At 45.9% G+C, this 18,994-nt stretch overlaps 1 protein-coding gene across 1 annotated transcript in view; it reads right to left on the bottom strand.

Annotated features, from left to right (window-relative positions):
* Positions 1–16,511, bottom strand: part of DSTYK (dual serine/threonine and tyrosine protein kinase) — a 47,449-nt gene extending 30,938 nt beyond the window's left edge. The window contains exon 1 of the mRNA XM_045787538.2: positions 16,070–16,511. Within this exon, the coding sequence (XP_045643494.1) occupies positions 16,070–16,334 (265 nt within the window). The 5' untranslated portion in view covers positions 16,335–16,511. The remainder of the gene's footprint in view (positions 1–16,069) is intronic.
* Between the last annotated feature and the right edge of the window lie 2,483 nt (positions 16,512–18,994).

The following is an 18,994-nucleotide window of genomic DNA, read 5'->3' as shown; positions in this document are numbered from 1 at the left end:
AAACATCCACTCAGGACAGCCATGCTCATGTAAATAGCGAGCTTCCACACACCATCCAGTAGCATTCAAGAGAGAACAAAAAGCTTCCTGAAGGAGGAGAAACCTCTGTCTGGGAAAAGGAACCACAAATCCATTGACCTGAACCTCCCAGATTCTGAACGCTATCATTCCCAACTTGCTCGGTCCCTATGACTCAGGCAACCCCTGCGTTTGTTCAGAAAGACACAGACACAGGGTTCTTAGGCAGGAAGAAGGCTGATCTCTGGGCCAAATACCTCTTTACTGAAATTTTGCACGGCACCAACTGAAAACTACTCACTCTAGTCACTTCACCACGAGCTGTTAAGCTATTCGTAAGCTGTTCACTTCATGCGTGTACGGGAGGTCTGACTTAAGAGGCTCTTCTGCTTCAGCCTGTCTCTATCCTGCTACAAACCCTCAAACCCCCTTCCCTTCCACAAATGGCGCCACCAAAAGGTTTCAAGAAGGCTTTGCCTTCACCCAAACCCCTCCGTGCGTTTCATTAAGCCCTTCCTTTCATGTCTGTCTGTGAGCCCATCACCTGACCTGTGTGTCTACATCGGGACACCGAGGCAAGGAAACCGACTCTCCCGGGAAAGAGATGGGTTCCTCTGAAAAAGCAAGGAGTGGTAGCAGAGTGCCTAACTGTGTGCAAGGCATTACCAAGCCCAAGCATCACACGCCATACCACTGGTCTAATCTCTGACCTGCAATCTAAAAGCAAGGGGACAGGGGCGCCTGGCTGGCTGAGTCGGTACAGCAGGCAACGCCTGATCTCAGGGTTGTGAGTTCAAACCCCACATTGAGTGTAGAGATTACTTCAAAATAAAATCCTGAAAATAATAAATAAAAGCAAGGGGACGTAGCCAATTGCTTGTATGTCCACTGAGCAAGGAGCAAATGGCTAGTCCTGAGTCCCTTCCTATCTCATTCACAACTCAACAACACTTATCACAGTCTATTCTGGTTATCTGTTTATAATGATAAAAGGCAAGAAGGACAATCAGATTTCTCTCTGTATACTCAACACCTAACACGGTGACTGACACTTAGCAAGCACTCAAGTCATGCACTTGTTTGCTCTGTGTAAGAATCCATTTACTTGCAGAATTATCTACACAAAGCTGCTAGTAGTTCCACTAAGTACTCAGGAAAGTCTAGGGGCAACCACCATTCCTAAAAACCTTCATCCCAACAGAACAGGACCTCCCCCTTCACCTTGCAGAATTTAACTACAATGGTGTCAGCCTGAGCTGTGAGAAGGGATAGATTCACCAGCTAGACTCACTCTCGGCCATACTTCCTATCCCCTCCTCCTTTCCCAGTGCTGCTCAGAGGCTCAGAGAGGCGTCCAGGTGTAAGCCCACACTGGCGATCTTCATAACTCCTACAACAAAAGTTGACACATAATAAAAAAAAGAAACCTAAATGAGCATGGAAAGTGGGTAACAGAGAACTAAAACCAACTCATTTTTCAGGACCAGAGGGCGAGATCACAAAACCTCTGAGACAAAGTGTCAACTATAGGAAAGCCAGTAAAACATGCTGCATCAGCCAAAACCACAGCAGACACACCCCATTAATCATCTGACCCAAATGATCACCCTCCCCTCCATCTCTGTAGTGACAAAAACAGCCACTACAAATAAACCAGCGAGGCTCAAACCACCATAGATCCGTGCAATGAGAGGGGTCTGGTGCTGAGCCCAGTTCTAATTTTTGTTTCCATGCACTCTCCCGCTGGGGTTCTCCAGGCAGCTAGTGGACTGAAGAAAATCTTCAATATGGGGATCTCCATCTGCTTTTCCAATACGTCACCATTCAAGCCCTTCACTTCCGCCACTAATCTTTACCTTTTCCACTGATCCCCGACATAGGTCCACCAGATTTGAACAAGGACACGGACAGGACAGAAACCAAGTCAACGCTAGATGGGTCCCCTCCCCGCTTCTCCCAGGCAAAGGGTCCAGGCAGGGAAGAGTTGCAGCAAGCAAGAGGACAAGCAGAGGGAGGAAGGCAGAGATAGTGAACCCCAGGTTCCACTGCTCACTAGCTCTGTGACTTTGGCAATTCATTTGAGTTTTCTCAGCCTTGGATTTCTCATCTGTGAACTCAGGAAGGTGCATGACATCATCATTAACATCTTTCCAGTTTTAAAATTCCAGGATGCCATCAGGTTTTAACTGGTGCAAGACACACCACTGAGGGGGATGGGTGGTTAGGCTGGTTGTTTTTATCTTAAATTATCTGTGAATTTAATCATGCAAGCTCTCCCTGGACTACTGTAACAGCAGATCAAAAAGTTGACTGAACTAGCCAGGGGGTCCGAGGACCTGCAGAAAGGGCAGTTTCAGCCGCTCTCTAAAGAAGAGCTTCCAAACTGTGGCCTGACAGTAGGAGGGAGGAAGAAAACCGGCTTCAAATCTGGACCAGCTGCCTCACTGACAGTTTAAGGACTACCGAGTTAATCGGGTTTTCTTTTGTAATTAATATAACAGCGTCTGCATCTGGGGCTGCCAGAAGGGACCAGCAGGGCCTCTCAGCTGGAGCACACGAACCCTGCCAACACTAGCTTCAGGAAAATGCAACTCGAATTGTCTTAAGTGCAAGCCAAGGCTCTTATTTTATTCTTTTCTTGGTGCTCCTTAAATACAGATCATCTTGATTAGGCTTACTTCTAAACAAAGGTTTCCAGAAAAAGCATTTACAGTAGCAACCCATTCTGTTTATTTGTTTTCCATCACAAAGGGGAGCAAAATATACCACCCCAAAATATGCCTCTTTGGCATGCTATTTTGAGCTGGTTATTTTTAAATAAACAACAGACACAGGTGAAGCTCTGAAAACTGAGCACAAGTTATGCTTGTAACATTTACACTTCCAGCAGTACAAGGGAAATCTCCATTTGCAAGGGCGTCTCCCTCTCTGTACCAGGAAGAGAAAGATGAGTCTAAATCTCTAGAAACCCTTATCTTAATGCATAACGTTTACCCTTGTTCACAGTGCTCCTCCTGGTAACCTCCCATAACTGACTCCCTAACCCCCAAACATCTCTTTATTTGCCTCATCTCATTTAATGCTCACAATTCTACCAGACAAGGACTATTATTATCCCCATTTACAGATGAGAAGCCAGCAGCCTGAAAAGTAAAACAGAGCCCATGTTTCTCCATTTATCTAAGCAGATTAAAGATGGAGCACAGGACAGTGCAGGAGCTGGACCCAGGTCTCAGGGGGCCAGGTCAATACCCGGTGGTAAACAGGGCCCGTGAAGAGCCGCAGAATATGGCATCCCAAAGGATATTTTGAGCTGAAGGGACTTGACACACAGCACTATTAAGAAGGGCGTTCTGACCTCCCCTTTTCTTCCTGAAAGCTGGAGATAAAACCCCCATCTGGATGATGAACTCCCTATACCAGAAGTAAAGCCACATTCTTATCACCACAAACCTGGAGTCGAGGCCAAGAAAAATCAGTACAAATATGCCTTGTTACACTAACCCTTATCTTCCTAGTTACTTTTCCACCACTAACTGCCCTAGCCCAAGCCCCTGTGTCTTGTCACATTTTCATAACTTACTTCTCTTTGTCCAATTCAGTATATAAATGTCTAGTTCTGCTTCTTTGGGCCTTCATCTTTTGTGGGGACTCCGTGTACATGTAAAGCATAATAAAATGTGTATGCTTTTATCTTGTGTATCTGCCTACAGCCGTTTAATTCCCAGGCCCGGCTGGACACTCCAGAAGGACAGAGGAGACATTTTTCCTCCCCTGCACCTACTACCACATTTTTCCCAATTGGAGCCAAACACAATTTGGTGATTGCAGGACCCCAATTTATTTATTTATTTTTTTAAGATTTATTTATTTGAGAGAGAGAGAGAGCAGAGGGAGGGGAAGAGAAAGAATCCTCAGGTGGGCTCCGCGCCCCAGAAACCCAATTTAAAGCAGACTGACAGAGTCTCTATGAAAACTCTGCTAAAAACTCTCTCAAAATCATGAGGAATAAATAAAGCCTGGGGGGAAAAAAACACAGTAGTACCAATAGCTGGTACACATTTTTAAAGAAAGTTGTTATTCTGCCTAAGATCTCTAGAGACCCCTTCTAAAAGAAAAGGTGGGGGGGGGGCTGGGTGGCTCGATCGGTTGAGCATCCAACTCTTGATTTTGGCTCAGGTCATGATCTCAGGGTCGTGGGATCAAGACCCACGTTGGGCACCATGCTCAGCACAGCGTCTGCTTGAGATTCTCTCTCTCCCTCTCCCTCTGCCACTCCCCCCACGCCCACGTGCACGCTCTAAAATAATAATAAATCTTTAAAAAGATAAAACAAAAATAAATTATCAGAGAAATGTTTCATGCTCCTCTTATAAGTTTGTATTATCCTTTGCATTTGAGGTTAAGACTATTATAAAAAGGAAGAATTGGAGGGAAGAAATGCTAATGACCTTTTTATGTCTCTAGTGACCCATTAGGATATTTTATTTAAATTGTTTCTGGAATAATGGCAATGGATCTATGTCAATGCACACTCCTTGCCTGTTTTCCATGCCCATCACTAATACACACTGGAGAGGTGAGTGAAGGCCAGGGTAAGGTGCAGTCCACGGCCAAGGTAGGGAAGGCACTATATGGAGTAGGTGAACGGAGGCGAACAGGATTCTACCACGGCCTTCTTGTACTATTACAACACACACGGTTGGCGGGGCTTCGGAGTCAATTCAGGTCCCAACAGTTACTACTGCAAGCCTTGTTCCCGGCACCCGAGGCCGTCCCTCCAGTGGGTCCAGTTTGTTTACCTCGCTTTTAACAGTGAACTTGTGGCCCTCTCTAAAAGTGAGTGACATGGCACAGGATTTTATGGGAGGATTTAATAATTCGCTCAAGTAATCAGTGACACAAATACGCATTTCCATAAATAAGCAGTGAGACATTTTTATTTCTTACGAACAACATGTGCCAAGAGTAGAGAAAAGGACAAACTTCTAAGTTGAGAAATGAATGCCAGACGGTTTTTTTACTACCGTAGAAAATTTTTGTACTGAGCTACAAAAATCCCAGGAGCTGAAAGAATTCTGCCATGAAACATTTATTTACCATTCCCAAACAAACTCTGACCGCCAGCTCAATTTAAAGGATTCTGAATTACAGGGGACACATTAGGAGCCCAGGAGAACTTAAGGAAAACAGACGCCCAGGTAGTCTGCCTTTCAGAATCCTCAAGACCAAGGAGTATGAGTACATTGTGGTGGAACGGAATGGTTTTGGAGATTAGAGACTGAAACGTTCTCAAGTAGCCAAAGCTCTTGCTGAAAGCTGAAAAGTCAAACTGGCAGAAATGTCAGGAAGTTATCCTACCTGGAGGCCATGTTAAGGTCTCTACGAGTTTTTAAGAAGTAGATTGTACTGGCACCTGGAAGAGGGAGATGGCCGGACCCCCGTCCACCACCCCGAAGCTTATGCACCTTGGGAGCCCTGAAATGAAGAGCCCACACTCAGCGGCCTGCTGACAAGTTCCCTTCTGGACAAAACTGCTGCTGAGGCTGGTCCACTGCAGAGGGAACAGAAAGGCAGCAGACAGCTGTAGCCTACTGGATGTAGAGACGGAAGCAGTTCTGCCAAGGAAGCCAACCCCAAGCTTCACAGAGGGCTTAGCTTCCTTGGGAGGTAGCCTCTTACACTGCGTAACCATTAAGAATGACTCCATGATGCGAATGGGTCAAAAGGACACAGGAACCAGCTCAAAGGGCAGGGGGCTCACTGACCAAATCAGGGGCAATTGGGCATAAAAATGTTCTTAAGTGATAGTAATGGATTATAATTCATTGAAAAAATCCATTGAAAATTTTGAATAAACTGCTAAGTAGAAAAGGAAAACTTGGGGCACCTGGGTGGTGCAGTTGTTAAGCGTCTGCCTTCGGCTCAGGGCGTGATCCCGGCGCTCTGGGATCGAGCCCCACATCAGGCTCCTCTGCTGGGAGCCTGCTTCTTCCTCTCCCACTCCCCCTGCCTGTGTTCCCTCTCTCACTGGCTGTCTCTCTCTCTCTGTCTGTAAAATAAAGAAATAAAATCTTTAAAAAAAAAAAAAAAGGAAAAGAAAAGAAAAGGAAAACTCTTCCTTACCATGGAATACCAGCTAAGAAATACAGAAGGGTATGGAAACCCCACCGAGCCAGGTGGGAGTTGTCAATGGGTGCTGAGGTCTAGTGGAGGAACGAGGTGTTTTCAGGAACGGGATTCTCAGTGAAATCTTAGATCACCTCCCACAAAAGACTAATCAACTGCAAAGGGAAAAAATGGTGACTTCAAGGTGGAGAGACTTAGAGGAGGACAGCAATACGACCAGTGGTCAGGCTTAACATCTCCAGGGATGGGGGTGGTTGGCATCAGGTACCTTGATGTGATGCCCATGCCTTCGTTTCTGCACCTAGTCTTGCTAAAAGCTCAGGACCGAGCCTATCATGAGGAAACAACAGAAAGATCCAGGCCGAGGGTCATCCGACAGAATATAAAGTCTATCCTTTAAACCTGTCCAAGATCTAAATACCAAGGAAAAGCCAAGGGCCTGTTCCGCACTCAGGGAGTCTGAAGACACAGACAGCTAATGCCACACGTGTTGCTGGACAGGATCAGAAAGAAAAAGAGCCATTCTTGGGACAGTTGGCAAAACATGAGTGGGGTCCGTGCACTGGATGGTGGTACCACGTCACTGTTCGTGCCCTGACTTGGGGAGTTGTGTGCTGGTATGTAGAAGCACGTTCTTGCTGGGGAGAACGGCACACTGGAGTGTTTAGAGGAGAGAAGACTACTTATCAACAGTTTGCTTTCAAAAGGTTCAGAGAAACGCTAGATGTAACAGAGGAAGAGAGAGATTTGGAGAACACCAGCGAACACCAGCAAGTGCAAAAGCAATAAAATGTTAACAACTAGGGAATCTGTGTGAGGTGGGTAGAGAAGCTCTTTGTACTGTTCTGGCAACATTTATATAAATTTGAAACGATTTCAAAGTTGATTTTTTTTTTTTAATGAGCCAGAAGGATACTTAGCAAAGTATATCCAGTTCTGGATCTCACAGGAAAGGAGATGGAGAGAGAATTTTACCTGACAAAAAACCTAGCAGGTTAAAAACACACCAGATACAGTCATAACAGAACTGCAACGGTAACAGTGTCCTCACTGTCCCTACTTCGGCCCTGCACATCACCTCCATCTTCCTGTGAGAGTGGCCTGTGGGCGGTTCAGAGTCTGGGGAGTTCAAGGCCCTCATCTAAGGAAGCAGTTCAGGGTCAGATTTAGAACCAAGAACCTCAAGGTGAAGCAGTACACACAAACACTGCTAAAAGTTCCCTATAACCACCCAGAGCATTGCACAAGAAGCCACCAGGAGCCGCACGACCTTGCGCTGCTTGCAGAAGTCCCTTCTGATCACTCAGCAGCCAGGAACACCTCTCCACCTCTTCTTACCATGTCACTTCTTGTGTCCCCTAGTTACAAAGCGCCCTTCCAAGCTGGGGCCGCACATTTCTCTCCATTTCTCTCCATGGAGTAAGAGGTTGCGGACCAGGCCAATCACTCAGGAGAAACTGAAACAGGCTCCCCCAGTGGGGTCTCGTATGCCCGAAGAGTAAGGACGACTTCTCTCCTACTGGCTATTTTCCCCCTGTATTCTCCCTTGCACCTACATATCTCCATAATATTAAAAGTTAAGGCTAGGGGCCTCTGGGTGACTCAGCTGGTTGAGCGTCTGGCTCTTGGTTTCAGCTCAGGTCATGATCTCAGTGGTGTGGGATCAAGCCCCCCATAGGGCTTCATGCTCAGCGGGGAGTCAGCTTGAACTTCTCTCTCTTCCTCTCCCTCTGCCCCTCCCCCTGGCTCTCTCTCTCTCAAATAAATAAATCTTTTTTAAAAAATTGGGGGGGGGTAATCTGGGTGGCTCAATCGGTTAAACCTTCAACTCGGTTTCTGCTCAGAACATGACCTCAGGGTCCTGAGATTGAGCCCCACACTGGACTCCGCACTCAGCAGGGAGCCTGCTTAGGATTCTCTCTCTCTCTCTCTCTCAAATAAATAAATAAATAAATAAATCTTTACAAAGTTAAGGCTATAGTATGTTGTACACAACATTCCTAAAAAATATACTCCATATGGGCTCAGACACTGTCCCTCTAATTTAAATAAAGAGTGAGCTTTTATTCAAATTAGTCTTGAATCTCGCTGCATTTATGACAGGGCCTTAGTCTTTGCTCTGGAAAGTTTGGCTTGATTAAAAAAAAAAAAAAATCTTGGGAAACGTAATTCTCTCCCCATTACATCGACTGGAAAGAGTAAAAACACTAGGCTATAAAATATGTCCAGCATAAATACGGCACTAAATAAGACCTCTTAATCTGAGGAAGCTAAAGTTGGACTTGTGGTTTTTTTAATATCTCAATAAAGACAAGGGATAAAAGCATTTTTTTAAAAAAGTGTGAGTTGTGTGTGTGTGTGTGTGTGTGTTTTGTTTTGTTTTGAATCAAAGGCTTTTATGAGTACATAACCTATCATCATTCTTCGGGATAGTTTTGAGGCATTATTCATTAGACAAGTGAAAAGCAAAACAATCCTCAAGTCCTACTTCCCATCTTTCTGCCCAGAGAACACCACCCCAGGGAACGGAAGCACATTACAAAGTCCAACTCCAAAGAGAGTTGTGGTCAAAAGGTTCCCACAGCCGCATGGCACAAGGCTGGGGAATACGTCCAAACCATCCACGCTGCCCGCTAAAAAAGACAGAAAAAGGCACTGCACGTGACGGGCACTTCAACTAGGGGCCCACAGGCCATACAAGGAAGGAGTCCCCATGCTCTGACCAACTTTCCTTCGGAGAGTTTTGGTTTGGTCTTTGGAGGAGTATCCTCTCTAAGAGGACTTTTCTCAGAGAGGCTGGCGGATAGCTCTGAGCAGGGGCACGTATCTCCACCATGGCTCCACCATGGCTCTACCATCTGTTTGACGCTAAGGTGTCAGATTCCAGGAGCCTCATTTGACAAAGAACTGAATCCATTTTCAAGCATGGGGTGGCCTAGACTTAGACTGGAAATCCTACAGGGGACTCCAGGCAGACCTTTGAGAGTCAAGAAAGAAAAACTTTATCTTCAACATGGACTCACTGTCTATACCCTTGTTATGAATAACACCACCACGCTCCCTGCACTGTGTAAGAAGCAGCACCCTTCATCCCTAGAGGTGAACTATTTTCCTACAAGAAGTAAGGAGCAAACTCACCTTAGGTCTTAACACTGTTAGGGAGAAAACCACAGGCACCCACACATCTCATATTCTTCATGCTGGCTTCCCTCTGAGTAAGCTCTGAGAAAAGATATGAAGATGAAAGCCGCTCGAACAATCATCTTTGTGAATGCATTCTGCTTCTGAGCCATACAAACAAGACGATCACAATTACTCCATCAAAGACAGATTGGGGCTAATGTTCCTAGACTCTGTCAGAAAGTTGGTAAAACATCTCAATTCCTCTTTCTGTCAACGTTATTTAATCTCACAACTTTCCGTATGCCTTAACCGAGATGCCCTCAAAGACAGCTAATGGCTAAGTAGGTAACCAATTTGTAGAAAATTCCTCTAGAGGGAACATGACGAAACACTAATCCTTTTTTCCATAACATCAACTTGGAAAAATATCAGCTAGCGGGACAGTGGTTCACCACTGTGTATCTTTGGCCCACTACTGAATCAGGCATTAATGAAGATTTGTTGAGTGAATGAATACTAAGGACTTACTTCCCTTTTCAGGGTGATGCTCTGGCATAGTGGGATTCCATGCAACTCATCCTTTGGAGCATGAAAATCATTTGGGAATCAGCACAAAATGCAACCCAGCCCAATCAGTCATCTGTCAAATGCATCATTGTTCTTTTTTAGGGGTCCAGCTCGTAAAATGTGGGTAAATCTACAAAAATCCCTATCTTTTATGGGGAGGAAATGTCCTTCTGAAGTGGAAAAAACATCATTCCAATATCTACCAGCCGTGGAAATAATTTAACAGGTATGTACTTGTCTACTATGTATAAAGCACTATGGCAGGCATTGCAGGGGGTACTAAGATGAATAAAACACAGTCTTTATCCTTAGGAGTTCACAATCTAGTAAGCGGGATAAAACAAATATATCCATAGCAATCATGCAAACAAACAAAACAACATATATACAAAAGCATGTTCTGTATGTCCAGAACCTACAGGAATTGAGCAAAAGGTACAAGGTGAAATTTGTATTTCTCTTTACTTCGACAACGTATTTCTTGAGATTTTCTCAAAAGGCTGTTTTTGAGAAGTAAATTTAATGCAGGAAGTGAGATGGAGAACAGAAGCATACAGAAATAGAAGGAGGTGCTGGGAAAGCGGACAGAGCAAAACAAAATTTAAAAACCAGGATGGATTTTTGTTCAAATCCATGCTTTCCTTAAAAACCACTTCCAAGGCTGAAGAACTAAACGTACTGAAATCAGTGATGCCATTTCAGGCTAAACTACACACATGGCAAATCTTAAAGGTAATTTCGTATTTTCTTTTAAAGGCAGGCAGAACTATCCAAGCCTTTTCACAGTGGGCTGCCCTGCGCCACTGCCCTGCGCCATGGGAACAGATTATCCCAGGAAGGGAAGATTAGCGAGAGCCTGTAGAGGTAAAGGTGCAAAGAGCCATTGTGTTTGGGGGGGCTTCCTCCCAGGCCCCTCCCAGGGAACAGGAGGTAGCAAAATCAGCAAAGAGGGGCGGGGTGCCCTAGATGACAGGGGCTAGAAACTGGAATATAAGGCACGAGTAGGTAGTGTCACGTTACACTCAATTCAATCAGATAAAGTCTCTCACTGAAGTCAATGATGGCTCCATAGCTGGGCTATGACTCATTTGTAACAAAATCTCTCCATTGCCCGGGTGCATTTTATATTCTCATGGCCAGGTCAGAAAAGAACAAGGAGGGAGTCACAGAAGCAGAACTGGACTGGGGAGTTTAGAGACGCGGGGCTGAATCTGGCTCCAGCTCAAAATTGTTCTGTCCCACATTCCATCTTTCTGCTCCTCTTATTCTTTCCCCAACCCACCATGCTCCAACCTCCTAATCCAGCGCTCACCAACTGCGTGCATACACACACTCAAACAGCCGCATCTACTTAGCACTAACTCCATGCCTGTGCTAAGTGCTTTAAAGCAGATCATTGCTAAATGTCACAACAACTTCGGGAGACAGACAGTAGCACTCCCATTTTATGTATGTATGTATTTAGATACAATTCACCCTTTTAAAGTGTAGAATTTAGTCTTTTTTAGCATATTCACAAAGCTGTGCACCCATCACCACCATCTAGCTCCAGAACATATTCATTCTCCAAAAAGAAATCCCACACCCATTTGCAGTCACTCCGCATTTTCCTCTCTTCTCGTTTGCTGGCAATTACTAACATACCTTCTATCTTTATGAATTTGCCTATTCTGGGCATTTCACACAGATGGAATCATACAATATGGAGCATCTCATACCACTACCATTTCACGTAGGAAGAAGCCAAGACTCAACGAGGTGGAGCAACTTGCCCAAGTCACACAGTGAGTAAGAAGCTGAACTCCAGCAGGAAACCCAGGTCTGATTCCAATGCTTGTGCTTGCTTTTCAACCGCTACCATTGCTTCCATACAGGAAGAAAATGGAGAGAAAGCGCAAGTTTTCGATATGCTTGGGGTAATAAAAGTCATACGAAAGAACCACAATGACAGCACCGTCCCTGCCAAGGTTATACCAAAGAGCCGAAACAGATCGGGGCGAACTACTAGAAAGCACACCCGTCCCAGTCTCTGGCTGTTTCACCCCACAACCCGACTTCCCACCATGCAGCCCCGGGGAAGAAAGCAGCCCCATGAAACCAGGCTGTAAACAATCTCCTCTCGCCCCAATTTTCTGTCTCTTCCCCCGATGTCACTCTGCCACTTACTTACCTATACCAACTTCCGTCTAAGGAGTCCAAGAAAAAGGTCTATTTCAAATAAATGCACTAGTGCTTTTCCTCTTCTTTTAAATTCTGGCAACCAGTTTATACTAGGTGCAAAAAAAAGAAGGCGAAGAATGTTGGAGAAACTAAGCTGTTTGCTAACCAAAGGCAAAAAGCTATAAAAACCTAAGAATTGTAACTCCCATAAAATGCCTATAATCTAGCCATACCTTAGCTCTCTAGCATTTTTCTGCTTTAGGTGCTGCCTAAGTATATGGTGGAAGTCAGATTGTCCCTTTCTAGAGGACCGACATCAGGTCTTCCTAGTCCTTTTCATCCCTCCTCCTATAGAAACAATTAACAGGTGCACCATAATGATGATAATTATCATTCTTTTTTCTTTCTTAGGAGAAAAGTATAGAAGGGAAAGACTGATTCCCACTAGCCTAAGGCCAAGGCCAATGTCTTTATTTGACTCTTTGTCCCCTATACCAGATACTTAAATGTTTACTGAATAACTACAGAAAAATATGACCTACCTATAATACCTACACCGCGCGGTAACAGGCACTATTCTAGACACACGCATTACCAGGTATTAACTCCCAGCAACCCTAGGGGCAAGCACTACTGTTAGAATCACCGGTTCCAGACAAGGAAACTGGCACAGCACAGCTGTGATGTGCCCAAGGTCATCCAGTTACTAAGGAGTGGAAACAGGACTAAAGGAATGCAGCACAGACGAGAGCATTCCAACTAGACACAGTTAGTCATTCCAATGTCTTCATATGTTTATGATACGTTACAACAGCTAAGAACTCCTTGGATCCCAAAACAAGAAAAATACTTTTCCCTCTGCTACTTCATAACACTCCATTCTGCCTTTTTTCAAAGAAGTTCTCAAAGTCTTTATCTCATTACTTCTGAAGCCTATGACAGAGGAAAATTAACAGATAAAGGGGTTCTCATTGCCTGGAGGTAGGTGAAAAGAAGGCCATGATTTGGGCAGCAGAAGAGAAATGGAATTAAAGAAATTTCACTTGTGGGACGCCTGGGTGGCTTAAGTGTCTGCCTTTGGCTCAGGTCATGATCCCAGGGTCCTTGGATTGAGCCCGGCATCGGGCTCCCCGCCGAGAGCCTGTTTCTCCCTCTCCCTCTGCCTGCTGCTCCCCCTACTTGTGCTTGCTCTCTCTGTCAAATAAATAAATAAAATCTTTAAAAAAAAGAAAGAAAGAAAGAAAGAAAGAAAGAAAGAAAGAAAGAAAGAAAGAAAAGAAAAAGAAATTTCACTTGTAATTCAGTTTGCTTTGTACAGGCTAGGCTACTCTTAGAGTTCGATTCCACCTACTTTTTAGCTCCTAAAACACCATGTACATTATATACTCTCTAAACTGCCTCCAATGAATACAAACTGTCAAAATTAAGAAGAAAGCATAATTTTGGGGTCCTTCCCATCTCCTTTGTGGTTACAGGTGAAATAATAAAAGTCTGGAGTTAATCGATGATCTTCGGTTGCTCAAATACTACACCACATCCAACCCAGAAGCACGCTTCCACTCTGAAATGACGATTAAAACCTTCTAGAGGTTTGTCAGGTTAGGAACTGACTGTTCCTTTCACTCATACGTGGAACTGAAGAAACAAAAGAAATGAGCGAAGAAAAAAAAGAGACAAACAGAACTGGTGGTGGCCAGAGGGGAGGTGGGTGGGGGGCTGGGTGAAAGAGATGAAGGGAGGGGTGCTTGCGTGGCTCAGTTAGGCATCTGCCTTAGGCTTGGGTCATGGTCTCAGGGCCCTGGGATTGAGCCCCAGATGGGGCTCCCTGCTCAGAGGGAAGTCTGCTTCTCCCTCTTCCTCTGCCTGCCACTCCTCCTGCTTGTGCTATCTCTCTCTGTCGAATAAATAAAATCTTTAAAAAAAAAAAAAAAGAAATAGATAAAGGGAATAAAATTTTTTTTGAGTATTCCTTCTCTTAATATTCCGAGCTCCTATTCAAAACCCAATATTCACAAAAGAAAGGTGAGACAGTCTCTGAGTGAACTTGACCTTGCACAGATGGCCTGTAAAAGGAGAAAACAAGAGCTAGTTGTCTTTTAAGGAGTGGTTTCTACTTTCTAACACAGTTACCTAAACAGCTGGAAAAATGGCATTCCCAAAATATACATAGTAAGTGCCACCTCACTAATTTTCCCTGATATCAGCTCATTTTCACCTCCAAAGACAAAACTCTCCACACTGAAAGGAATGGAAGCATTTCATGGAACAAAATCAAACTGTTCCCAGTCCAGTCATCTGCACCCTACCCTGGTTTTTAGTTCAGATGGACAGACTCCAGAGGGTGAAGAGAACTAGTTAAATACCATACGCAAAGATCAGTTCATGATGCAGTCAACCAGAAAAGCCAATGAGGCAAAATACAAAGGGTACATCTGTCTTTCTTAACTTGGCTTTTAAAGAATAAAAACAAGAGCGCGTCAAGGTGCCTTGAAAACCTCTATCTCTCTGATTTTTTTTTCAGTAGTGATTCTAAAATAAATCGTTGCTATAAAAGTAACAGCAACAGAGGACTTTTTAGGTAAGCCGCGAGAAAAACTTGTGCGCACGGAAGCCGCTGAATAGCACTGCTAAGGGAGAGGGTGGAAGTACACATTCTGAGGATCATCTCCGAAAACATTAGCCTTTCTTGCCAGTTCCATGACAGCCTCGAAAGATCCATTTTCTGAACAGCAAATCTCTGGGCATTTGATGTCAAAACCACAACTCCAGAAAAGTTATCATGCCTTTCCTCCCATGTTTGTTACATCCAGGCCAACTAAATGGAATAGTATCACTTAAGATCATATCAGAACTTTACTATCTTACTTTGATCACCATCTCTGGAGTCTCAGACAAATTTAGGATTTCAAGCATGCAACTCTGGAAATACAGGACCCAACACGCAAACTCTGAAGAATTCAACAATTCATTCCGTGCTGGGCCTCCTGTTCAAAGGTGCTATCAGCATCTAAATTTGTGCTTCCCAAAGTGTGTTTGTAGACCACTTGCAACAGAATCCCCAGCCGCATTTCATGTTTAGATTCTCAGGATCCACCCATGAGACCTACTCTATCTGTGGGGTAGAGCGTGAGACGTTTATTAAAATTATTAAATTTGGTTTTCGTGCACACTTACGTTGGAGCGTGCACACTTACATTGGAGAGTCACTAATTTTAACCCACTGACTTATTTGCTATGTTGGTCCCAGGGTACTTGTCCACATGGGATGCCTGCCAGTCCCTTCTCCCTTCCAATCTATTTCCTAATTAGACGCAGTACTTAACAAACCCTCTGGTTCCCCACCAATAGCAGTTGAAGAGGAAGCGAGAAATTAGGAAAGATCAAAGCCCCTGCACGATTTTAAGCGCTTTAGGGGCTCTAGCACATCCCTAGGAGAATCAAGGCTAGAAGTCTCAGCACCAAAAACAAACAAACAAAAAAAAAAAACCCATCCCTTCCCTCTATGACTTCTTCACCGTAAGCACGAGCAACCTCTCAGGCAACTCCCTGGCACCTATCAGACAGATATTTGCTTCAGCGACCCCAGCCCCATTTAGTACATTCCTACTTCTTCAGAGTTGCTTCACAATTGGTGCAAAAGCATTGCACATAATCACACACGCGCACAACACACAATCCACCCCAGTTCCCTAGCCTCCTCGGGCTCCCGGGGCACCCTGCCTGCTGCTCTTCCTCCGTCCGTCCACTCCTCCATCCCTAAGCGGGTCTCCGATCACAGCGGCACACCCCCCACTCAGAGCGACCCTTCCCGCTCCCCGGGGGACCCCGGCCCGTGCGCACGGCCCGCCAGCCCGCTGCCCCGGAACCCGCTCCGGGAGCCCCTAGCCCACCCCCGCCCGGAGGGATGCCCGCCCACGGCCTCACAGATCCTGGCGGCCCAGGCCCGGCGGCCCAGCCACGCCGCTCTTCTCCCACTTGCCGCCCCTTCCCGGCTTGTTTTGCAGGGACGGGGTGCGGTCCGCCCTCCAGCTGGCCCCTCCAGCCCTATCTCCGCCGCCGCTGCAGTCCTTACCCGCCTGCAGCCCGGGCTCGGCGACGTCGCCGGCAGGGCCGCGCTCGGCCCCGCCGCCGCCCGTGGGAGAGGAGGGACAACTGTGGCTGTGGGAGCATTTGATGTCGCGGAAGAACTTCTGGGTCTCGCGCAGGTTCTGCCTCAGCCGACCCAGGTAGCGGCGGTAGCGGCCGAAGCCCCGGCACAGCTCGCGGATCATTCCGCCGCCACCCGGGCCGGGACCCGAGACAGGCTCGCTCCCCCACGGCACCCCGTCGCCCTCCATCTCCTCAGCCAGCTCTGTCTGGGCGGCTCGGTCCCCGGCCCGCGGGCCCCGCTTCCCTCCTCCCCGCCCCCCTCCCCACCCCAGTGCTTCGCGGAGGATGAATCCGCCTCCCGACGCCCCCGCCTGTAGTCGGCCGGGCTTCCAACCTCCGTCACCGCCGTTGAAAACAAACCAACCCGCAGTGCGCCGCCAACGGAACCTTTGTCTCCCCTCTCCGGGAGAGTGAGGGAAGGCTCACTGGAGCGCGCCGTCCCTCTGCGAGGTCTCCTGGGACTTGTAGTCTGGGCCCGCCGGGCTCCGAAACCTGGAAACGGTGGATGGGGCTGATTCCCCGTTGAACCTGATCGGTTCTTCTGCTCACACGCTCTCCTCGCTCTCCTCGTGTTCCCGCGCCCTGCATGGGAACGAAAAAGAGGAGGCTGCGGAATCCAGCGTCAGCAGAAGTGGGGTGTCTTACTGAAATCAGAGCAAAAATTTCAGTAGCAAAGAGAAGGAAGGAAACAAGACTGAGGCCAGTAATATCTCCATGGCTACTCTAAATGGTTCTCAATTTCCGGATACAGTATAGATACTGGGCAATCTGCTGAAAACACCCTAGAAGTGGGGAAATCGCTCTTGTTTGTATTACGTCCTCTTCTGACTTTCCTTCTCCAGGTGTGGAAAAGGGGAATGTGAAAGGGTCGTTCAAGAACTTTAAGCTGAAGTTCATTGGTTTCTGGAAGTCAAGAGACTGGGCTGGGTAAGGGGAAGTTGAGGTTTGCAGCTTTCCAAACCAGTTCTGATTATCTTAACTTGGCTTCGGCTAATATAGACTTTTATTGACAGAGTGCCACGGAGCTCTGGACACAATTACGTTGGAGACAAAACAACCACCTCTTTTTCGCCTGCTGCTTTCTCTTCTCTTCTTCAGGCACAGTGCCTTCCTGTCTTTCTTGCTGTGGAAAAAACCCGTCTTTCATCCAGGCCAGACCTCTGCTCCGACAGAATGGATGGTGTAGTTGAACTGAATTTAAGAAAAGACTTGAGTTTGAGCCTGAATTCCTCCAATGTGTTGTCTTGGACCTATGAAGTAAGGGTTTGGACTAGTTGATCTTCAAGCCCTTTTGGCTCTAAAATTTTGTGAGTCTTGCTTCAAAATGTTTGCTTCTGTCTCCCAACCTCTCATCCCTTGAGTGCAAGTGTTTTGGCAAAGTGATGTCATGATAATTGGGTTAATTCAATATAAAGTGTGAAGGCTTTACATTTCCAGGGGCTTTTAGGATTTTATAAAAAAGGGGTCACTGACTCACATGAATCTCTGCTTGGTTAAGTGCGTGTGAAAGACTGTAGGTCGGGGGGAGCCTCAAACTCTTTCCTCATGTACTCCCTCCCTTTTACTTGCTCACATGTTCAACACCGGCCATTCCTCATTTTGCAAGACCCCCATGCAACCCCTAAAAGGCTCAGTAAAACACAAATGAAAATACAAAATGGAAAGTTTAATACAAGACGGTTGATACTATTTGAAAGAAGCAGCAGCAGGAGTGCCTGGATGGTGTAGTTGGTCGAGCGTCCAACTCTGGCTCAGGTCATGAGCTCAGGGTCCTGGGATCGAGCCCCACATCAGGCTCCACACTCCCGAAATCTGCTTGAGACTCTCCCTGTCCCTCTGCCCCTCCTGCACTCTCTCTCTAAAATAAATAAATTTTTAAAAAAGAAAAGAAGCAGCAGCAGCATAGCAAATCACTGTGTGACAGTTTTACCGCACATAATCATTTCTAACACAGGAGATCAGATGAGAAAGTACTTGGGCTGGAGTTGTCCAGAAAAGGATTTGGGAATTAATATTCATCTTGAAGAAGTAACATCTGGAAAGGTGGACGTTATTAGGGAGAGCAGTATGTCAAATAAAGGCCATGGAGCTCATTCTTTTATTGATTTACTTTTTTTTTTTTTTTTATGTGGGGACTGAACTCAGGACCCTGAGATGGAGACCTGAGCTGAGACCAAGAGCCAGACACTCAACTGACTGAGCCACCCATGTGCCTCTGGTCATTATTTAAAAAACTATTCACTAGTACTTTATTTTTAAAATCAGTCATATAAGACTGTAGTATAAAATGCACATGCTACAAAGGTTATATAAGGGAAAATTAAGTCTTTCTTCCACTTCCTGTCCCCTAGTTACCTAGTTCCCCTCCCAGTAACCCTGTCGCGGATATAGGTATGTATCTTTAAACCCAGATGATAGCATACCATACTTACTCTGTTCTGCCCTTACAGACTCTTCCACACCAGAACGTAAGGACCTGCCTCATTCTTTTTAGCTGTGTAATAGGCTACCATGTGGATTGGTATGTCTTATTTAACAAGTCCCCTACTGACTGGGGCGCCTGGGTGGCTCAGTTGGTGAAGCCTCTGCCTTCTGCTCAGGACCCTGGGATGGAGCCCCACCCCCATCAGGCTGCCAGCGGGGGGCTGCTTCTCCCTCTTCCTGCGCCCCTCCCCTTGCTTGTGCTGTCTCTCTCCCCCTCTCTGTCAAATAAATAAATAAAATGTTAAAAAAATAAAGTCCCCTACTGATGGGCCTGTAGGTTTTTTTGCAGTCTTTTGCTATTACAAACAATGCTACCATAACGAACCTTCTACGTACACAATTTAAAAAGTTGAACATGTGTATG

This window comes from Ursus americanus, chromosome 2 (genome assembly GCF_024610735.1).
Source record: "Ursus americanus isolate L20-20 chromosome 2, mUrsAme1.1.p, whole genome shotgun sequence".
In the NCBI taxonomy this organism is placed as follows: domain Eukaryota; kingdom Metazoa; phylum Chordata; class Mammalia; order Carnivora; family Ursidae; genus Ursus; species Ursus americanus.
Note: the sequence above shows the minus strand (reverse complement) of the source record. Positions and strands in the feature narration are given on the sequence as shown.